We start from the raw sequence: 21,176 nt of genomic DNA on the forward strand, positions 1-21,176 counted from the left end.
ATATTAAGCTTTGAAATCCAAAAACGTTGATTTTTGTGAGGTATTTTTAAGAAATTTTGACAATAAAAACTCGGGAAAAGTCGAAAAAAAAATTTCCGCGTCTCCCCGTCTTAAAATAATATCAAACAATTTAAAATATAATGAGTAGGAACGTTTGTGAGACGCTTTGTACGCGTCACAACTTTTATACCCGGTACCTTGTCAGTATCTCTGTGCCTTAGTGGTTTATTTTGAATTTGACATTTGTCATTTTAAATTTTTTCTACATCTGTCATCTACATCTACAACAAAACGACTACCTGATTCAAAATACAACCCTTTGACTTTCATTTATAACTAATAAACGTTCTGGGACAAGCAGCATTGTATGAGCATGCTTCTCATATTATGAAGGGTGTCCTATGTATGGCACAAGTCGATGATGGGTCAACATTTCTTTGTTAATATATAATTCAATTCAATAGAAAATTCCGTAATTTTGCGTCTTTCCATCAGGACAATGACCCAAAACAGACCGGCTAGGAAGCTCGAATAGGTTATAGAACAACAAAGATATGAACCCTAGGGAAAATCTTTGAGCAGCAATTAAAAAATATGTTTCTAATACGAAATCAAAGAAAAATATTGATATTTGGGGGTCCTGCCAGATTTGTGGAGAAAAATCCCCCTGTAAAGATCCGAAAATAAGGTTATTTTTTTTATGAAAAGACTCAAGAGTCTTTGTTGTGGCTTCCGAAAGCTTTTAAACAAAACATTTACCTTTGAATCAAGTATAGAAACCTATTTTAATGAAAAGTTAGCGAAATTGCTTTGTAATTTGAAGTTTTTTTTTAATTGTATGAAATTAGTGCTAAATAATTTCCAACTCATTATTTTTGGACTAAATTCGAGTGTAGCTCGAACTATTTAAAATTTTGCAATTGTACATCCGTTTTACCGGTATTTAGCTGACTTCGTAGATATGTATATCCATGCAGAGGATAGCAGAAAGTTCATTTGAACAAAAACACATGTACATACATGTGTCAAATAAAGATGTTTTCTATAAGTTGGACGACAATAAAAACGATCGATCGACAAAGGCCCGCAACTAACCGTTCCTTATTGTTTAAATATACATAAATACGTACGTAATGTAGTCTTCTGTGTGTATGCTTTTGGTGACTGTAATTTCTACGGTGGTGATGGTAGCACATGAGATAAGATTAAATGGGTAGTAACCCTAAATAAAAAGTCTCGACAGTGGAGCACAATGTATCTTGTTCTGTCTGATCTTATAGCTAAAAATTGACCAGACGCTCAAAAAATTAACCTATTTAAGTTATGGAATCTAGGCAAGACTAAATAAAAGTATGAATTTGAATGTGTTCAAAGTTCTGCTAGTGTAGTTTTAGTGTTGTGTGCTCTATTCTAGAACAAGTTTATCTTACAAACAGTCTGGCGTTATCTTACTTTTATGCACATTCATATGTACACATGATTGTGCAATCATTCATTGTATGTTCTTTCAACTTATTATGAACACTTTTTATTGCATCTGAATTACGCTTTGTTATTAAGTAAATTAACTAAACTAGGCTTTTAAATTAAATTCATTTAGGACGCTTTGGTTTATCGAGCCAGTTCCGGAGTTCACATTCAATCAAAAGCATGGATAAATCACACTTCCAGAAGAACCATATGCGGAACAGTAAAGTGACGACGACAGTCAATCGCGTATGCGAGGCGAGCATAACCGGCATTATTTAGGCTAACTCGACACAAACGCCGGTAAGCTTTAAAGCTGGAAAGGAGTAAAACATGCCGCATACACACAACCGGCACGGGTCATCTGGGGATGATTTATGTAGTACCGACGAAGTCAAGATATTTAAGGACGAAGGAGACCGCGAAGATGAAAAAATATCATCCGAAAATCTTTTAGTCGAAGAGAAGTCTAGCTTAATAGATCTAACCGAAAGTGAGGTAAGCATAGCTTCTCTAAACAAACTATTTATAAAGTTACAGATACTAAAATTCATGGCGCTATAAAACTTAACATATATATTTGTTCTATTTATTTATTTTTCTATCTAGGAAAAGGTCAACAAAACAGCTCGGCCGGACCACAGTCCTGTTTTCAGTAAGTATAGATTGAATAAATCCAAGATTGTATAACAAAGGTGGCAGGCAGAAAACGTTTCCCTACCTTGGTGATGAATTTCACAGGAAGAATTCCATTATTTTGGCTGTTCTTTGGTATATTATTGCGCGTAAGCAATTGGCAACTGGATGATGCTTTTCAGGTCTTTAAAACCATGCGTTCGATTGCTATAATTGTCTTGGGGAACATAGGATAGATTCAACATCCGTCAATAACATACAGCTGCGCTACCGAAGTGAGAAAGAATTTTTTTTTTTTTGATTTGTGCACAAGTAGGTGTGTTGAACTAAGCTGATGTTGCTCGTTATTTTTTGTCCTGAATCGCCGCAAAAGCTTTTATTAAACCCATTTTATAATCGTAACACCATCTGACATTGTGTGGCCTTTTTTATTGTATTTGTTTTTTCAATATCCGTACATATCCTCCGCGATCCATTTTGAAACTTTAACAACAACAATTACAACCGGATCGACAGGAAAAGCTATTTTATATCTTGTTTTGCCTTTATTTATTTATTTTTACCAGGATAATTCGATTAAAACCGCTTTAAAAAATGTTATGAAAAAAATTATACCGCGTTTCTATTATTTTTTACAAGACATAAGCGGGGTCCTCACACAAATCAGGATACACTGCAAAAAAACTTCCGAACGAAGCCCAAAAGAGGGTCCTATCTAGAGCCCCAATATCCTCGAACACTGTTGTTATAAACAGATTGTTCCAAAAACAAAATATTTTGATTTTAATTTGAATGCGCCTGTGTTTCTATTATTTTTTCCATCACTGTATATAAAAATTGCAATCAAATTAAAATGCTTCGATTAATGCGTTACTTAGAATAGTATAAAATTCTCTCTGTAGCGTCGTAATTACATTCTTTAGTAAAAAACGTTTTTGTTTCACGCATCTCCGTTGATTGTTTGACAAGCCGAACGCTTTGTTTATTTGTTTCTGTCGTGCTTGCAATTATTAATTATAATAGTAATAGCATAATAGTACACATAAACGAGAAGGGACGTGTGAGACGCTTCTTACGCGTCACAGTCAGTGTACCTGTACCTTATGGTTTTTTTTTCGAATTTTACATTTGACACTTTTAATTTTTTCTACATCTGTCATTAACATCTACATCTACATAACTTCTCACGCCAACACGCTCCTTTAGCTCGCCCCACTCTCTAGAGCCGCACACTACAGAGACACGGCAGAGGCAGATGCCGCACACTGCAGAAGCAGAGTGTGAATGAGAGAATCTGAAAAAAACAACAAGAGCTGCTGGACAGGGTGGGTTTAGCCACTGCAAATGAATTCACCCTTTTGCGGGGGCGGAAGGGGGAAAGGCTAATTATACCCGGTACTCGAAGAGTAAATAGGGTATATTGTATTTGTGCGAATAACGGTTGTATGTAACGCACAGAAGGAAACGTTTCCGACCCCATAAGGTATATATATTCTTGATCAGCATCAATAGCCGAGTCTATGTCGGTCTGACTGTCTGTCCGTCTGTCCGTCCTGATGAGCGCCTAGTACTCAGAGACTATAAGAGCTAGAGCCAACCAATTTTGCATCCAGATTTCAGTATGCTCACACTGTTACAAGTGTATTTCAAAAATTATCCACGCCCCCTTCCGCCTCCGCAAAAGGGCGAAAACCACCCAAATCTACAATTTTAAAGATAGCAGAAAACTAAAAACGCCATTCCGTAGGGAATGACCATATCTATCAGATCACGATTGGATACGATTGGATCATTATTATAGCCACAATGAAGAAATTAATTTGCAGTGGCCAAACCCACCACGTCCCGCAGCTTATATTTGTTTTTTTCACATTCTCTCATTCACACTCTGCTTCGCGCTGTTTATGGCCTCTGCCCCTGACACGGCTCTGCCTCTGCCTCTGCCTCTGCCGCGACTCTGCAGTGTGTGTCTATAGGGGAGGGTGGCGAGCTAAAGGAGCGTGTTGGCGTGAGCAGTGTTGTTGATGTAGATGACAGATGAAGAAAAAATGTAAAATTTGACAAATAACCGCTAAAGTGCAGATGTAGTACTGAGTGCCGGGTATAAAAGTTGTGACGCGTAAGAAGCGTCTCACACGTCCCTTCTCGTTTTTAAATACTGGTTTCAGTGTGAGCATACAGTCTGGATGAAAAATTTGGTGGCTCTAGCTCTTATAGTCTCTGACAGACATGGCTCACAGGGTGCCTAGTGTTTCAGCTGTGTTGTTTTTGAACTGGAGCTTTACGAGTGGTCTTATTTAATGGAAATATGAAAAAGGGTGTATTAACCTATATTTTGAGTAACAATCGGCATCCATGTGTCATTCCATTTGGTCATAATTCGATATCAAACTTGACCCATCCAAAAAAATTACACAAAACTTAATCTTTTTTGGATCAAATCTGGCTCAAATCTCACTACGGCTAGTAAACTTGAGTTCCATGAAGCCTGTGTGGCAAAATTTTTAAAAAAGAATACGGGAGCCCAAAATGTTATCAAGGGAGCTATTGCAACCGTGGCAAGCAGTACTTGTGGAGGGGGTCAATTTTAATTCATGGCACACCAATTCCTTGGGGGAAAGATTGTTGCTAGTGCTTTTAGTCATAATAAAGACTAAATGTGGCAAACAAAAATTTTCATTGTACATGTTACCTCTAATATTTGAATTTTACTTAAGAAATCGGACGGCTGTACAAATAATTTATGTGCGAAAAAAGGTATTTTTTGCTTAAGTTAATTTTAATAAGGATACCATAGAAGAAAATTAAAAACTTTTTTCATAAACCAATAGTAAATATGTTTATCTTTGATACAAAATTAACTTTTTCTGTTTACGTTGACCGTACGCCAAGTTATAGGTGTTCAAACTAGGGTGATGATGGTGTACGAATAATATGTGTGCTGCTTACTGTGTATACTTTGTGGGGTCGGAAACGTTTCCTTCTGTGCGTTACACACATCCACTTTGTGCACAAATACAATATAAACTATTTAGCTCTTCGGGTATAAAAATGTTAAATGTTTTGTTCAACAATGATGCACCTACCAACTCAAATCCTAAAATTAGTCAAGATAATGAGACACTTTCTCAGTTTTAAGTTGAGTCCATCGTTCCACCTATTTCTCATGCATGATTATGCCCACGGTGGAGAGTAGAATACATATAAATACAAGTATATATCAACGTGTGCTTGTGGAAGTGCTTTCCTTGTATGGTTTTCACACAGTCTGCTATGCATGAGTTCATGTGTGTATGCGGTGGGGTCGCAAAACGGTCTGGCAGCGAACTTCGAAGATGAAGCTGAAGAGAGCATTAAGACGCGGCATGAGGGCGTGAGAGAGAGAGAGAGAGAGAGAGAGAGAGAGAGAGAGAGACATACAGATGGAATGGTAAGGGGTATGGTAAGGGATAAATAACCGGCTGGCTGCGCTGACTGTAGAGCTGGCATCCGCCGTGCCGTGCCGTTCCATGGTGCTAACAAGGTGATCGTTCGTCGACACGCTACTTCACTTCTTGTTTTCTGTGTTGATATATTTTGTTTTATTTTGGTATTCTGTTTGTACATAATTGTATCTACAACAGAACACACACATAAACATACAGGCATATTCACGTGCGGATGTATAAAACAAGTTAATGTATAAAAAATAAAGCGCTATAAGTAAGGAAGGTATGGATGGTAGTTCCAAATTCTAAATAAGTTCCACACAGTTTAAAAAATGTGTATACATACATAAAAAAATACATATGTAAGTAGAATATCCATACTTTGATCAAATTCATATTTACACACATACTGTGTAAAAGATGTATTAGTAAAAATCAATAGTGTTCCCAAAATACAATGTATCTAAATACTTTTGTACATACATACATACATATGTACAGTATGTGGAAGGGTTAGCTTCAATCGTTGTCATTACGTTGCCAGCCACACTCTTTCAATCCATAAGAAAACAGTTAACGAGCTTTTCTTCGGTATGTCAAGCATGTTGATTTAACAATGTTCAACTACAAGAAGGAGCGTTACAATCTGAATGTACCAGGGGCGCCGTAACGTCTAGTTTTAAGGGGATCCTATATACATACATATGTATGTATGTACATATATACATATTTACATACGTAACTATTAAAAATTGTTGTAAATGTATATGTACACACGAACGAGCATGTAAGGTAAATGCATGTTATATAGTTCATATGTACATATACATACTATTTTCTTGAACACAGACTTCAAAGTATGTTTTCAGTGTATCCTTAAGAATTAATGAGTTTTCGTGGAATCGGCAGCGCTTTCGCGCTACTCAGGGCCCAAGAATTGTTGGTCGCTGGCCCGCCTTTATTCTGATGATACAAATTTTCGCTTTTTCTGACGCTGTCTGCCTTCTTTGTGGTTTGCTCATCTAGAATTTTCGGCTCTTCCTCATAGCATTTTGATTTAGAATGTTTTGAGCTTGGGTCTATTGTATTTAATGGTTACGTTACTTAGGAATTTATTTTTTTACTTTTATGTGCTGACTGCAATTTATCAGCCTCCTATTTAACAAACTCTTAATTATAGAATGGGAGAGTGACACGTTAATTCTTTGATACTTTTATTTCCCGTGAGAATAAGTATGTTTTTTTGTGCGCATTAGCTGGGTCTATGTACATACAGTTGTGTTCAATGAAATAGTAGGGCCGCACCGCATCACTTTCACAACTATTTTTGAGACCCTTCCAGTCTTTCAAATTAAACAATTTATACCTTTTTGAAAAGATTGGAAAGTAAGCATTATAAACCCGATGAAATCTTATTTCATTTGTGTTCCATCTTCTTGTTTTACATGAATTTAGAAAAATACCCATGAAAACTGCTGTTCAATAAAATAGTAGTGCTGGGTGCAAGTATTAAAATAAAATTTAAAAACAAATTAAGTCAATTCAAAAGAGTTACCATCAGTAAGCTTAGTTTATATATTGAATATTTTGATGAAAGAAAGGTTTGAATATAGCGGTACTTTTGTTTTTGGAGCGTAGAAGTAATCATTGAACGGTCCAATATGGGAGACTTTAGAATTAGACTAAAAACTAAAATCAGGAGGTATAATGGAATTCAAAACTAATTTGAATGTGCTTTCACTGTTATATTTATTAGCTTAAAATACAAAAAGCACCTTGAAAAATGATTTTTTATGCGAAAAAATTGTCTTTTAGTAGATGGTCGAAGATGGTCGAAGGCAAGGTCAAGGTCTTCAATATCCTCAAAAATTATGAAAACAATTTTATATCACACTGTAAGTGTTATGACAGCTCGTTGACGATTGACTTCTTATTATTTAATTGCAAGAAATCCCAGAAAGATACGCGTTTGTCTCTGAGAGTATAGGGGTATACAGCTAAAGTTTGCAAGAACGCATGTGGCTGAGCTGTGTCGCAGTGACACAAAAATACTTTTGACTGATGAGTGTAAAGTTGTATAATATGGTAAGAAATAACAAAAAGAATAGATTTGGCGTTCACAGACATCAGATTAGTGTTCAAATTCTTGAAAAAAACGGTATTGGGCATGTTGGGCTGATCCTTATGAGCTACAGTCCACATGAAGTGGTACTTCCTAGCCTCCTAGTTGGAGCATTTTACAAAATTGTGTGGGCCAGCATGCTTTTTCATACATTACATTCATATTCCAGTTGAAAAAAACCGTTGAAAAGGAGCTTTCAACAAGATAATGATCCTAAATACTCAAGAAAGCTCGCCAACTGGGTGGGGAAATTGGGTTTCATCTGAAAAGATCGGCGTTTTTATACCCGGTACTCGAAGAGTAAATAGGGTATATTGTATTTGTGCACAAAGTGAATGTATGTAACGCACAGAAGGAAACGTTTCCGACCCCATAAAGTATATATATTCTTGATCAGCATCAATAGCCGAGTCGATTGAGCCATGTCTGTCTGTCCGTCTGTCCGTCCGTCCGTCTTGTTTGTCGGCTAGTTCTCAGAGACTATAAGAGCTAGAGCCACCAAATTTTGGCACCAGACTGCTGTATGCTCACACTGAAACCAGTGTATTTTAAAAATGAGCCCCGCCCCCTTCCGCCCCCGCAAAAGGGCGAAAACCTCCCAAATCTACAATTTTGAAGATAACAGAAAACTAAAAACGCCATTCCGTAGGGAATGACCATATCTATCAGATCACCAAATTGGGATCCGATTGGATAATTATTATAGCCACAATGAAGAAATTAATTTTCAGTGGCCAAACCCACCCCGTCCCGCAGCATTCGCGCTGCTTCGCGCTGTTTATGGCCTCTCCCCCTGACACTTCTCTGCCGCTGCCTGGTTTCAGATAACGGTTGTATGTAACGCACAGAAGGAAACGTTTCCGACCCCATAAAGTATATATATTCTTGATCAGCATCAATAGCCGAGTCGATTGAGCCATGTCTGTCTGTCCGTCTGTCCGTCTGTCCGTCCGTCCGTCTGTCCGTCTGTCCGTCTTGTTTGTCGGCTAGTTCTTAGAGACTATAAGAGCTAGAGCCACCAAATTTTGCATCCAGACTTCAGTCTGCTCACACTGTTACAAGTGTATTTCAAAAATGAGCCACGCCCCCGCAAAAGGCCGAAAACCTCCCAAATCTACAATTTTGAAGATAAAAGAAAATTGTTTGTTTGGTTTTCTAAAGCCTACATTCTAGTCTATTCAAAAATGTATCACTTGTTTAATTTGAAAGTCAGGAAGTCTCTCAAAACTGTCTTTGAATGTATGTATTGTATATTATATATACATACATATGTATTTATGTAATCTTAGTTTGATACACACATATGAGAATGTACGAGTGCGTAACCTTAAGACTTTTTCGAAATTAAAATTTTACATCTTACATTCTACACCTCTCCTCTACATCTATATACATAACTTTTGACACCAACATGCCCTTTTGCTTTGCCCCCCGTCCACAGAGCCGCACACTGCACTAGGTGGAGGTGCGAGCGAGAGAGAATGAGCAAATAAAATAAACAAAGCTAGCTGCTGGAAGGGTGGATGAATGCTCTATTTAAGGGTGAAATATTATAAATCGAATGACTATATGACTGCATGGTAATGGTAATCACAATTAAAGCAAATCTCCTTATATTTCTTTTGCACCAAGCTTCAACATGGGATACTTGGTATCGCCGTATCCATATGGAAACGGTACTCCCAGCGGATTACCAGTGACGATGGTAAGAAAATAAAACTTTTAATTATTTGAGTCATTCAGCGCTTAGCCTATTTCCCAAATGAATATCTTAAAATGGAAAAAATGCCTTGTATCTAAGTTACGTCCAAGTTGAACGTTTGTTAAAGCTATTTTTTGTTATGTATTAGTAAAGCAAAATTGGATTATTTGTATTTTCTTACGTCAAACGCAATACGTTTCTGGTGGCGAGCTGTTGAGCTGTTGTTGATGTAGATGACAGATGAAGAAAAAATGTAAAATTTGACAAATAACCGGGTGCCGAGTGCCGGGTATAAAAGTTGTGACGCGTAAGAAGCGTCTCACACGTCCCTTCTCGTTCGATGTTCAAATCAGTCCCTGGTTCTGAATGTTATCAAAATCTTATGGGGAAATGCCAAATTCATTATAATAACTTTTCATGGGTACTTTTGCAAAGTCATGTAAATCAAGAAGATGGAATGCAATTAATCCAAAATTCCTTCTGGTTCGTAATGTGTACATTCCAGGCTTTCTAAAAGGTATCACTTGTTAAATTTGGATGATTGAAAATGTCTTAAAAATAGTTTTGAAAGTGGTGAGGTGCGGCACTACTATTTCATTGAACACAGCTGTACATATGTACATAAATCAAATGATGTAATCATAATACAATAACTAGGAGGAACGTACTTAGTCAGTATATACAGCTTTCAAAACTATTTTTAAGACATTTTCAATCATCCAAATTAAAGAAATGATTCCTTTCTAGAAAGCCTGAGCCTACTCATTAGAAACCAGAAGGAATCCTGGAACATTTGCATTTAATCTTCTTTTTTTACATGACTTTACAAAAATGCCCATGAAAACTGCTGTTCAATGAAATAAGGTGTGCGCAATAAGTCACCTTACAATGCTTATGACCTGCTGTCAAATCTTCTACGTTGGGTTTAGTCTATTGTTTTTTGGGCAGGGACTCGTGCAATATATTCAACTTAATGGCAACAACAAAATTCAGAAGAAAATCCAATTAGGTTCCGTTATAATTTTTAAAAAGCTCGCGCCCCTCGTAATGCAGAGCGAAATTGACCTTACATTAGTAGTCGATGGCATCTTAAAAGTGCATCAGAGCTCCAAATTGATTAAAATGTTTTTCATTGTAGCTTAAATCAACATTTCAACTAAGTTTATTGTTCTAATGAGCTGTTTTATATTTAAAATTAGTTTATTTTCGATAGAGTGCCTCAAAGCCGCTATATATCTAATGAAGTGCGTGAAAAAATGTCAACTTATAGCGAAAAGGGGATTCCACTACAGCAATTTGCTAGAAAAGTTAACAAAAGCTATTTTAAAATCCGAAAATTGGTAAAAGATCCTGAAAATCACGGGAAAAAACCTTGCTCGGGCCGCCCACCATTACTGCAAGAGCGTTATAAGCGCCGTATAAAAAGCCCAGAAATTGAATAAAACCTTAGCGCAGACCAAATTTGTCACGAACTGGCTCTCTCCGTATCAAAGTATCGAGTGCAACAACTTTTGAAAGCAAATTAAAACATTTCACAATAAAACGAGAAGGGACGTGTGAGACGCTTCTTACGCGTCACAACTTTTATACCCGGCACTCAGAACTAAATCTGCACTTTAGCGGTTATTTGTCCAATTTTACATTTTTTCTTCATCTGTCATCTACATCAACAACACTACTCACGCCAACACGCTCCTTTAGCTCGCCACCCTCCCTTAGAAACACACACTGCAGAGTCAGGGCAGAGGCAGCGGCAGAGGCAGAGGCAGAGGCAGTGACGTGTCAGGGGCCAGGCCATAAACAGCGCGAAGCAGAGTGTGAATGCTGCGGGACGGGGTGGGTTTGGCCACTGAAAATTAATTTCTTCATTGTGGCTATAATAATGATCCAATTGGATCCCAATTTGGTGATCTGATGGATATGGTCATTCCCTACGGAATGGCGTTTTTAGTTTTCTGTTATCTTCAAAATTGTAGGTTTGGGAGGTTTTCGCCCTTTTGCGGGGGCGGAAGGGGGCGGGGCTCATTTTTGAAATACACTGGTTTCAGTGTGAGCATACAGCAGTCTGGTGCCAAAATTTGGTGACTCTAGCTCTTATAGTCTCTGAGAACTAGCCGACAAACAAGACGGACAGACGGACGGACGGACAGACGGACAGACAGACATGGCTCAATCGACTCGGCTATTGATGCTGATCAAGAATATATATACTTTATGGGGTCGGAAACGTTTCCTTCTGTGCGTTACATACAACCGTTATCCGCACAAATACAATGTACCCTATTTACTCTTCGAGTACCGGGTATAAAAATCTTGTCAAATGTCAGTAACTTCCTAGACATAAAGTTGCAAATTTTGAATTTTCAAAAATCATAAGTTTAGGGTTTTGAAGTGGCCAAATATCATCTTCAGTGATTAGAAAAAATCGAATTTAGAGGGTTCAGATGGGTATCGGTATTACTATAGGGATATACAGGCTCCAAAACATATGAAAATGTCTCGAAGTTTCCAATAAGGGTCCTTATAGTGTGGCCTGTATTTGGTTTTGCTAAAAAGTGTGTAATATGTTTTGTTACTCACAAAATAAGCTCGGAAACATATGTTTAACCATTGGACGAAGATCTTCTTAAATTTTGGGGAACGCATTATAAAGATTCCTAGACATTTCAACAGGATAATTTTGAAGATTTTGAAGTGGCCAGCCGTTGTTCCTGATTTAAACCCAATTGAATACCTTTGGTACATAATTTCTATCAAAGTCCAAATGCACGGAAGACACTCTTCCACATTAAAAGAGTTAAAAAAGGATATTGTCAAGGAATGGTCGAATTTGGGTACATGCTTACATCTAGGAATGATATATTGAACGCCACGACGCATAACATAAATTTTAAATAGCAAAGGAGGTCATATTTAAGCAATTAAATACAATTTACGAATTTTAAACTTGAGTTAATTTAAGAAACTTAAGTTCCTTTGAAATTATAAGTTCACTTATTTCGCTCTGGAAAATATTTATTTAATTCTCAAAAAACCTTCCAAGAGTATAAAAAACTTTTGTTGGCATTTTTTGAATTGTTATTTTGTTGACTTTAAAGCAAAATTAAAAAAAGAAAAAAATTGGAAAATTAACAAAGGTTTTTATGTTTGTAAGGTTACTTATTGCGCACACCTTAGTAGTAAGTTTTAGAAAATCGAAAAAAAAAAAACGAGAAGGGACGTGTGAGACGCTTCTTACGCGTCACAACTTTTATACCCGGTACTCAGTGCTACATCTGTACCTTAGCAGTTTTTTGTACAATTTTACATTTTTTCTTCATCTGACATCTACCTCTACAACACTTCTTACGCCAACAAGCTCCTTACGCTAGCCCCCCTTCCATAGAGCAGCACACTGCAGAGTCACGGTCATCTGATAGATATGGTCATTCTCTACGGTACTCGAAGAGTAAATAGGGTATATTGTATTTTTGCGAATAACGGTTGTATATAACGCACAGAAGGAAACGTTTCCGACCCCATAAAGTATATATATTCTTGATCAGCATCAATAGCCGAGTCGATTGAGCCATTCTGTCTGTCCGTCCGTCTTTTTGAGCGCCCGGCTCTCAGAGACTATAAAAGCTAGAGCCACCAAATTTTGCATCCAGACTTCAGTCTGCTCACACTGTTACAAGTGTATTTCAAAAATGAGCCACGCCCCCGCAAAAGGCCGAAAACCTCCCAAACCTACAATTTTGAAGATAAAAGAAAATTGTTTGTTTGGTTTTCTAAAGCCTACATTCTAGTCTATTCAAAAATGTATCACTTGTTTAATTTGAAAGTCAGGAAGTCTCTCAAAACTGTCTTTGAATGTATGTATTGTATATTATATATACATACATATGTATTTATGTAATCTTAGTTTGATACACACATATGAGAATGTACGAGTGCGTAACCTTAAGATTTTGTCGAAATTAAAATTTTACATCTTACATTCTACACCTCTCCTCTACATCTATATACATAACTTTTGACACCAACATGCCCTTTTGCTTTGCCCCCCGTCCACCAGAGCCGCACACTGCACTAGGTGGAGTGTGCGAGCGAGAGAGAATGAGCAAATAAAATAAACAAAGCTAGCTGCTGGAAGGGTGGATGAATGCTCTATTTAAGGGTGAAATATTATAAATCGAATGACTATATGACTGCATGGTAATGGTAATCACAATTAAAGCAAATCTCCTTATATTTCTTTTGTTTCAGATAAACTAGAACCCCACACACCAAGCTTCAACATGGGATACTTGGTATCGCCGTATCCATATGGAAACGGTACTCCCAGCGGATTACCAGTGACGATGGTAAGAAAATAAAACTTTTAATTATTTGAGTCATTCAGCGCTTAGCCTATTTCCCAAATGAATATCTTAAAATGGAAAAAATGCCTTGTATCTAAGTTACGTCCAAGTTGAACGTTTGTTAAAGCTATTTTTTGTTATGTATTAGTAAAGCAAAATTGGATTATTTGTATTTTCTTACGTCAAACGCAATACGTTTCTTATCTGTATAAGAAGACTTCTAAAACAGATCCTTGTATTCCGTACGTACCACGTATATATGTATGTATTGTGTACATATGTATGTTATTTTGTATGTACATACATATGTACGTCTATGAATACAATTTGTATTATTCTGTTTTATTTTCATCATAAAAACCAATTTGTGTAAGTTGCAGAATAAAAAGAGGAGGGACGTGTGAGATGCTTCGTACGCTCCACAAATTTTATACCCTGTACTCAACAGGTATATCTGTCGGTTAGGGTTTTTTATGTATGTATATGTAAATTAATTTGTAGATTTTTTTTAATTATATGAATTAATGTCTTATATTGGGCTGTGTAACCCAATACTAACATTAAACTCAGGTGCTACCATTGCTTCTTCTAATCGAATAAACAACGCGTTTATAAAGCGTTCATGGCTAAAAAGGTGACAAACACATTAATTTGTCAGGACCTTGTGAATTGGAAACGGAACGAGTACCCCAAAACAAAATCGACTCTGCGTTTGGCGTAAATTCAATTTATCGGTGTTCACCCACAGGGTCAGTATTTACTCTTGTAAGTCGTCATACAGGAAATGGACACGGAACAGCAAAGAAAAATCTGACCAGAGGGCCTGGTGTTTTCATTCAATACATACATACATATGTACTGTACCACAAAGACTCCAGGAACAAAACACTGCTCCCTCTTCTTGTTTAAGTGTTGCTTGGCTCAGCAATTTCACCTCACTCTACTTACTGCTTTCAAATGTTAGCTTTATCTCGGTGGCTCTTTTTTCAAGAATTACGAGTTACTTCGGACCATGAGAACAATGAAAGGTTAAGTGCAAAATATACTTCTTAAACTAAAAAGACAACAAGTCAAAGGTAAAAATAACCTAAAAGAGCCTGAGGCAGACTGGTAAGCTGTTCAAAAATAGAACGTACTCAAAGGAACAAATTAACTTCCGTTGTTAAAATCCAGAAAACTGTATCCAATATGACATTTTTAATATAAGAAACAAAGTTCCGGTCAGTGAACCGTCATGTACGGGGGTGAAACTTTCAAATTTTCTTGGAGCTCTAGCTGCCACAATAGGCTTTCGCGGCTGGTTTCAAATCCTTTTATACTGTGTCTAAATATTTGGTTTAATACACCACTTTGGAAAAGGTATTGAATTTATGAGTAATGGATCAACATTAGCAAACTTTAAAAGTTTATTTCTATTTAGTCATGTAGTCATTGCCATTCATTGACGGCGGTCAAAACTGGCTCGAGCTAAAAATTGAAAAATCAAATAAAAATATGTCAATATGGTAAATTAGTTACCTTTCAATCAATTTGGATAATAATATATCGACATAATTATATGAAATGTTTTTTCTTTACATACAGCTGTGTGCCATGAAATAGTAGTGCCGCACTTACCACTTTCAAAACTATTTTTAAGACATTTTTAACCATCTAAATTAAACAAGTGATACCTTTTTAGAAAGCCTGAAATGTACCCATTAGAACCCAGAAGGAATCGTTAAACGTTTCCGTTCCGTCTTCTAGTTTTACATGACTTTGCAAAATTACCCATGAAAAGTGCTGTTCAATGAAATAGTAGTACATTTTTAAAAAAATCGAAAAAAAAAGCGAAACTCAAGATAATACCCATCTTTTATGCTCTGCATGTTTCTTGAGGTTTAATATTTAGTTTTTTATAAATTTTGATTTAATTCCTTCCTTACTCCCGCCTTGAATAAATCAATAAGGTCCTGCCCAAGCTTTAATAGGATCTTAGCCAATAATTTTTGAACCACTGGCTCTTACTATGTTCTGGATACCGGAATTGCGTTTATTATATTGCATTTGGCATTCCTCTATAAGATTTTGATAACATTCAGATCCAGGGACTGATTTGAACATCGAAAAACGCCGATCTTTTCAGATGAAACCCAATTTCCCCACCCAATTGGCGAGCTTTCTTGAGTATTTCGGATCATTACCTTGTTGAAAGATCCTATTCAAAGGTTTTTTTCAACTGTAATATGAATGTAATGTATGAAAGTATGCTGGCCCACACAATTTTGTAAAATGCTCCAACTAGAAGCCCGGAAGGTACCACTTCATATGGGCTGGAACTCATAGGGCTCAACCCAACATGCCCAATACTGTTTTTATAACCGGTACTCGAAGAGTAAATAGGGTATATTGTATTTGTGCGAATAACGGTTGTATGTAATGCACAGAAGGAAACGTTTCCGACCTCATAAAGTATATATATTCTTGATCAGCATCAATAGCCGAGTCTATGTCTGTCTGTCTGTCTAGTTGAGCGCCTGGATCTCAGAGACTATAAAAGCTAGAGTCACCAAATTTGGCATCTAGACTTCTGTAAGCTCACACTGTTACAAGTGTATTTCAAAAATGAGCCCCGCCCCCTTCCGCCCTCGCAAAAGGGCGGAAACCTCCCAAATCTACAATTTTGAAGATAAAAGAAAACTAAAAACGCCATTGCGTAGGGATTGACCATATCTATCAGATCACCAAATTGGATTGGACCATTATTATAGCCAGAATAAAGAAATTAATTTGCAGTAGCAAAACCCACCCCGTCCCGCAGCTTATATTTGTTTTTTGCGCATTCTCTCATTCACACTCTGCTTCGTGTAGTGTGTGGCTCTTGGGAAGGGGGGCAGGCTAAAAGAGCGTTTTGGCGTGAGAAGGGATGTAGACGTAGATGACAGATGAGGAAAATATGTAAAATTTAAAAAAAAAATGCAAGGCACAGATGTAGTAATGAGTACCAGGTATAAAAGTTGTGTCGCGTAAGAAGCGTCTCACAGTCCCTTCTCGTTTCTACATATGTCATCTACATCTACATGACTTCTTATGCCAACACGCTGGAATCAGAGTATGTGCAAAAAATAAAACAGCTGCTGGAAGGATTGGCTGTAGCCACTGCAACTTAATTTCTTCATTCTGGCTATAATAATGATCCAGTCGGATTATTAATTCGGTGATCTGATAGATATGGTCATTCCCTACGGAGTGGCGTTCTTAGATTTTTGTTGTCTTGAAAATCGTGGATACCGCAGATTTTTGCCCTTTGTGGGGTCGGAAGGGGGTGGGCGAAATTTTGAAATACACTCGTAACAGTGTGTTACCCATCCTTTCTGTAATATTTTAATATGTCGGAAACGATGATCGGCCGACCTTTTTGCCCAATTTGTCAAAACAACATATTCTCACGAAAAAAGCGACTCTGTTCAGCCGCTTCATTCAGGTTTTGTGGGGGCGGAAGAGGGCGTGGCTAATTTTTTAAATACACTTGTATGTGCGTTACATACATCCACTTACGACCAAAAGTGCAATATACCCTATTCACTCTTTATCTTTATCTATCTGTACCATTTATAAATAAACTTAAATGGATCCCTATTGCATCGTTCGCTACCATATGTGGTGACTTATCACTGGGTTTAAAAGTAGAGACCAGGCATTTGACGCTGCTCACAACTTTTACGGTTTTTATAATTTATCTTATATGGTGCTGTCCTATTTTTCGAAGTTATTTCTGTAGTTTAACTAATTTCGCTAATTTTGTAGTACGAAATTCCATTGTTGTGGCCGTTTTCATTTCCATGCATAGCTGAGCACTGCTATTTATGTATGTTCCTTACTTTACGTAAAAACAAAACTTTGTTTTATTTTATACATTTTTTCTATCCAACATTTTCTATAGTATTTTCTGAAGCCTGACCAAGGGTCATTACGTGTACATTATATTTAGATACATATGTACATATGTATGTAGAATTTGTTTAGAATACGCATTTGTACCTTGATCTACATATGTACATAAATATAATGTACATGTACATGCATACAAAAATAATGACGTCTTAGATATGTATGTATACATACATATGTATGGATGTACATATCTGAGACGTCTCTCCTTTTCTTGTATTCAAACATCATTAAAATGCGTTATAAAAATACATGTAAACATATAAAATTATTGAAGTTAATTTAAACTAACCGTTGAAAGTACGAAGAAAGTTTATCTTTAAGAATTTAGCTTCTTTAATCAAAAGCGAATACCACCACCATAACATTTACATATACATACACGCAACTTTTTTGCTCCACCCCCTTTGACGGTTGTCGGTAGTCTCTTTCTCTGTCGACTAATGTAAGCGCGACGTTGTTCTTCCTCCGATTTTCCAGCTTTTTTGTTCGTACCTACCCATGGGTTCCTTTTGTTTTTTCTCTCGCTCTCTCTTACACACGAACGGATGTCAATGTAGTAGGCGCATAAGCATATATTTACGTATACATATACACACAACGCGGCATTTTTGCAGGCACTCGTGGCAGTTTCGAATGTAGGAAGCAATCTAAAAGCCCAACCCAGTCGATTGAAACAGCTAAGTAAAATAAAAACAACCCTCCTGTACTAACGAGTATTAGCGAGTTTTTATTAAACGAAACCGATTGCAACCCCAAAATCAGTTCACGATTATTGTTTCAGACAATGGCGTCAAGATACAATATTCGACATCTAAAGAACATCCCGATAATCTCTAAGAATAATCTAAGAAAGTTTTAATAGTACACTGTGCTCAGTCAAAACATCTCCCTTTTTACCAGAGCATTGGACAAAGTTCGAAAATTTAAACTTAAAACGAGAAGGAACGTGTGAGACGCTTCTTACGCGTCACAACTTTTATACCCGGCACTCAGTACTACATCTGCACCTTAACGGTTATTTGTCAAGTTTTAAATTTTAAATTTTACTCTTTTTCTACATGTTATCTACATCATTACTTCTCACGCCAACACGCTCTTTTAGCTCGTCCCGCTTGGTGGCTCTAGCTTTTATAGTCTCTGAGAACCAGGCGCTCAACAAGACGGATGAACAGACAGACATGGCTAAATCGACTGGGCTATTGATGCTGATCAAGAATATATATACACTCCCAATCAGTGGAATAGACTCACAAGTTTTCAAAAAGAAAACAAAGTTCTAAAAATCCTGCAACAAATGATAGCGCAACAAATTTATTTTTCCATTAATCAAGAGTCTTTTCCTTAATTAAAAAGTACTGAATTCGACTTCTAAGTAAAAAGGTTTTTTTTTATGAATTATTTTGTGTATTTAGCCCGCTTTAGCGATAACTCGAATAGACTCAATAATGAATATTAGGCAAAATCTTTCAAAAGCTTTGTAATACATTTTTTTTTATGATGTTTGCATCTTAACTAATAATGTTTGTGGAAAACTTTTTTAGAATTGCTTTGTAAAGTCCTTCAGGACATTAAAATGAAAGGCATTTCAAAGGGTTCAATTATAGCTCGCTGCCGGCCTGTTTAATGCATTGCATGGTTTAACAATTTAAATTGTTGACAAGACTCATATCCTTTACGTAAAAGCTATCCCTATGCGATCCCTGCAAAATTCTGAACAGGAGAGAAAAAAATCTTCAAAATTAGAAAAAATTGTAGTCTTTAATCCACTTCTTTATCAATTTACCGTTATATTTCGTGCGACTATCCTGGTGAAACTGTTTTAGCACTGTACTAAAATTAAAATTAGAAAATAGTTCTCCTATTCCACTGATTGGGAGTGCACCTAATAAGGTCGGAAACGTTTCCTTCTGTGCGTAAAATACATCCCATTGTCCCCACAAATACAATATACCCTATTTTCTCTTCAAGTACCGGGTATAAAAATATTGGAGCAATTTATTACACTACTCAAAAAAAAAACGAACTTTTTTTCCGCTTCGAAAAAACCGACGTTTTCTGACAGACTGAGGGCTTTACATTTTTTATAGAACTGTGTTTTTTTTTCTTTGGCGAAACTTCATTTAAAGAATATGGAAAGTCTAGTATTTGTTTGATTTGTAATGAACTTAGCCATTCCACTATGGGTAAATTCTACATTCCACAAATTGCCATGAATGTTCGTTAGACTAAAGAATAATTTCGGAAAAAAAATGTAGTCATTTTGACCCCGCCTACCTCCCGCCCGTACATACTGGAACCCATTTACGTCGTATTTATTATAAAAAAAAAGTATTCAAAGGATTAATTATGATAAAAGATCCTTTCAAACATTTTAGAACTTTTAAAAAATATGTTTGATTGACTGATTGAATGATTGTTTGGTTAAAAGTAATTTTATTGGAATCGCTCCAACGTACAATTGAATTTCGCTTAGTACTTGTTTAACTAAGCAATAAATTGGATAATTTTCGTTTGAATTGTAATAGTTTCATATTAGTTACTCAGTTTTTGTCAATACTCTTTAAATTACAAAATTTGATTTCGTCTGCTTCACGGTCCACTCCTCCATCAGCGCTGCATGAGTAAACTCATAAGCATCTGCAAAATTTAAAATTTTTCGAAAAGGGGAAAAAACGGACAAAAACCATTAACACCACGTGCTAATTAGCTGAAAAGACACACGAAGAAAACATTGGACAATTTATTAACTACACACAACTATACAAAAACATGTATTAACTATTAATTTAAATATCTCGACCTGTTATTTCCATATTTGTACTTGTATATAAACTTTGTAATCGAGCTACAATTACAGCTGGAAGTTGCTCAATTTTTCCCGCACTTTTTCACAAGTCAAAGCATCTTAAAATCAGCCGACTTTGAAAGCGCGCAAAAAACATATGTTACTAGGTAAAAATCTTCTAAAACCAGTTTTGTTCTATCTGGATATTTAGGAATCAGAAAAGTTAAGTCGCATTCAAAAATTCCCAAAAAAAAGTACATAAATGCCTAAAATTCGGGCTTCTTACCCATAGTGCATTCTATAAAACTGATGATCTTTAAATCTTTAAAATATCCCCCTTTGTTGTTTTATCATATCGTCTGTAAATATTAGGCTTTCAAATGCAAAACTTATAATTGTTTTGCGTTTTTTTTTTAAAGAAATTTTGACGAAATTTAAAAATTCTAGAAAAGTTGAAAATTATAATCCTGTGTCCGTTTTATGTATAGGCTTTAACTAAAACCCATTTACGTCGTATTTAATATAAAACAACTTATTCAAAAGATTAATTATGATAAAAGCTCCTTTAAAACATTGTTGAACTTAAAATAATGATTGGTTAAATGTAATTTGATTGGAATCGTTTCAACGTGCGATTGCATTTTGCTTAGTACTTGTGGCAAAAACGGGCAATAAGCATTAACACCACATGATTCTATAATAATTGGTTAATAACATGTAACTTTAACCTTTGTGAAGTGGTGTGCTGAACAAAAGTAAT

General features: G+C 36.2%; 1 protein-coding gene across 3 annotated transcripts in view; it reads left to right on the forward strand.

Annotated features, from left to right (window-relative positions):
• The window catches only part of LOC117903003 (protein pangolin, isoforms A/H/I/S), a 56,711-nt gene that overhangs the window by 2,505 nt on the left and 33,030 nt on the right, over nucleotides 1–21,176 (forward strand). For all 3 annotated transcript variants that reach the window (XM_034814751.1, XM_034814750.1, XM_034814748.1), the window contains exons 2-4: nucleotides 1,601–1,965; nucleotides 2,077–2,122; nucleotides 13,604–13,701. In XM_034814751.1, the coding sequence (XP_034670642.1) occupies nucleotides 1,801–1,965; nucleotides 2,077–2,122; nucleotides 13,604–13,701 (309 nt within the window). In that variant the 5' untranslated portion in view covers nucleotides 1,601–1,800. The remainder of the gene's footprint in view (nucleotides 1–1,600; nucleotides 1,966–2,076; nucleotides 2,123–13,603; nucleotides 13,702–21,176) is intronic.

This window comes from Drosophila subobscura, chromosome dot (genome assembly GCF_008121235.1).
Source record: "Drosophila subobscura isolate 14011-0131.10 chromosome dot, UCBerk_Dsub_1.0, whole genome shotgun sequence".
Lineage (NCBI taxonomy): Eukaryota > Metazoa > Arthropoda > Insecta > Diptera > Drosophilidae > Drosophila > Drosophila subobscura.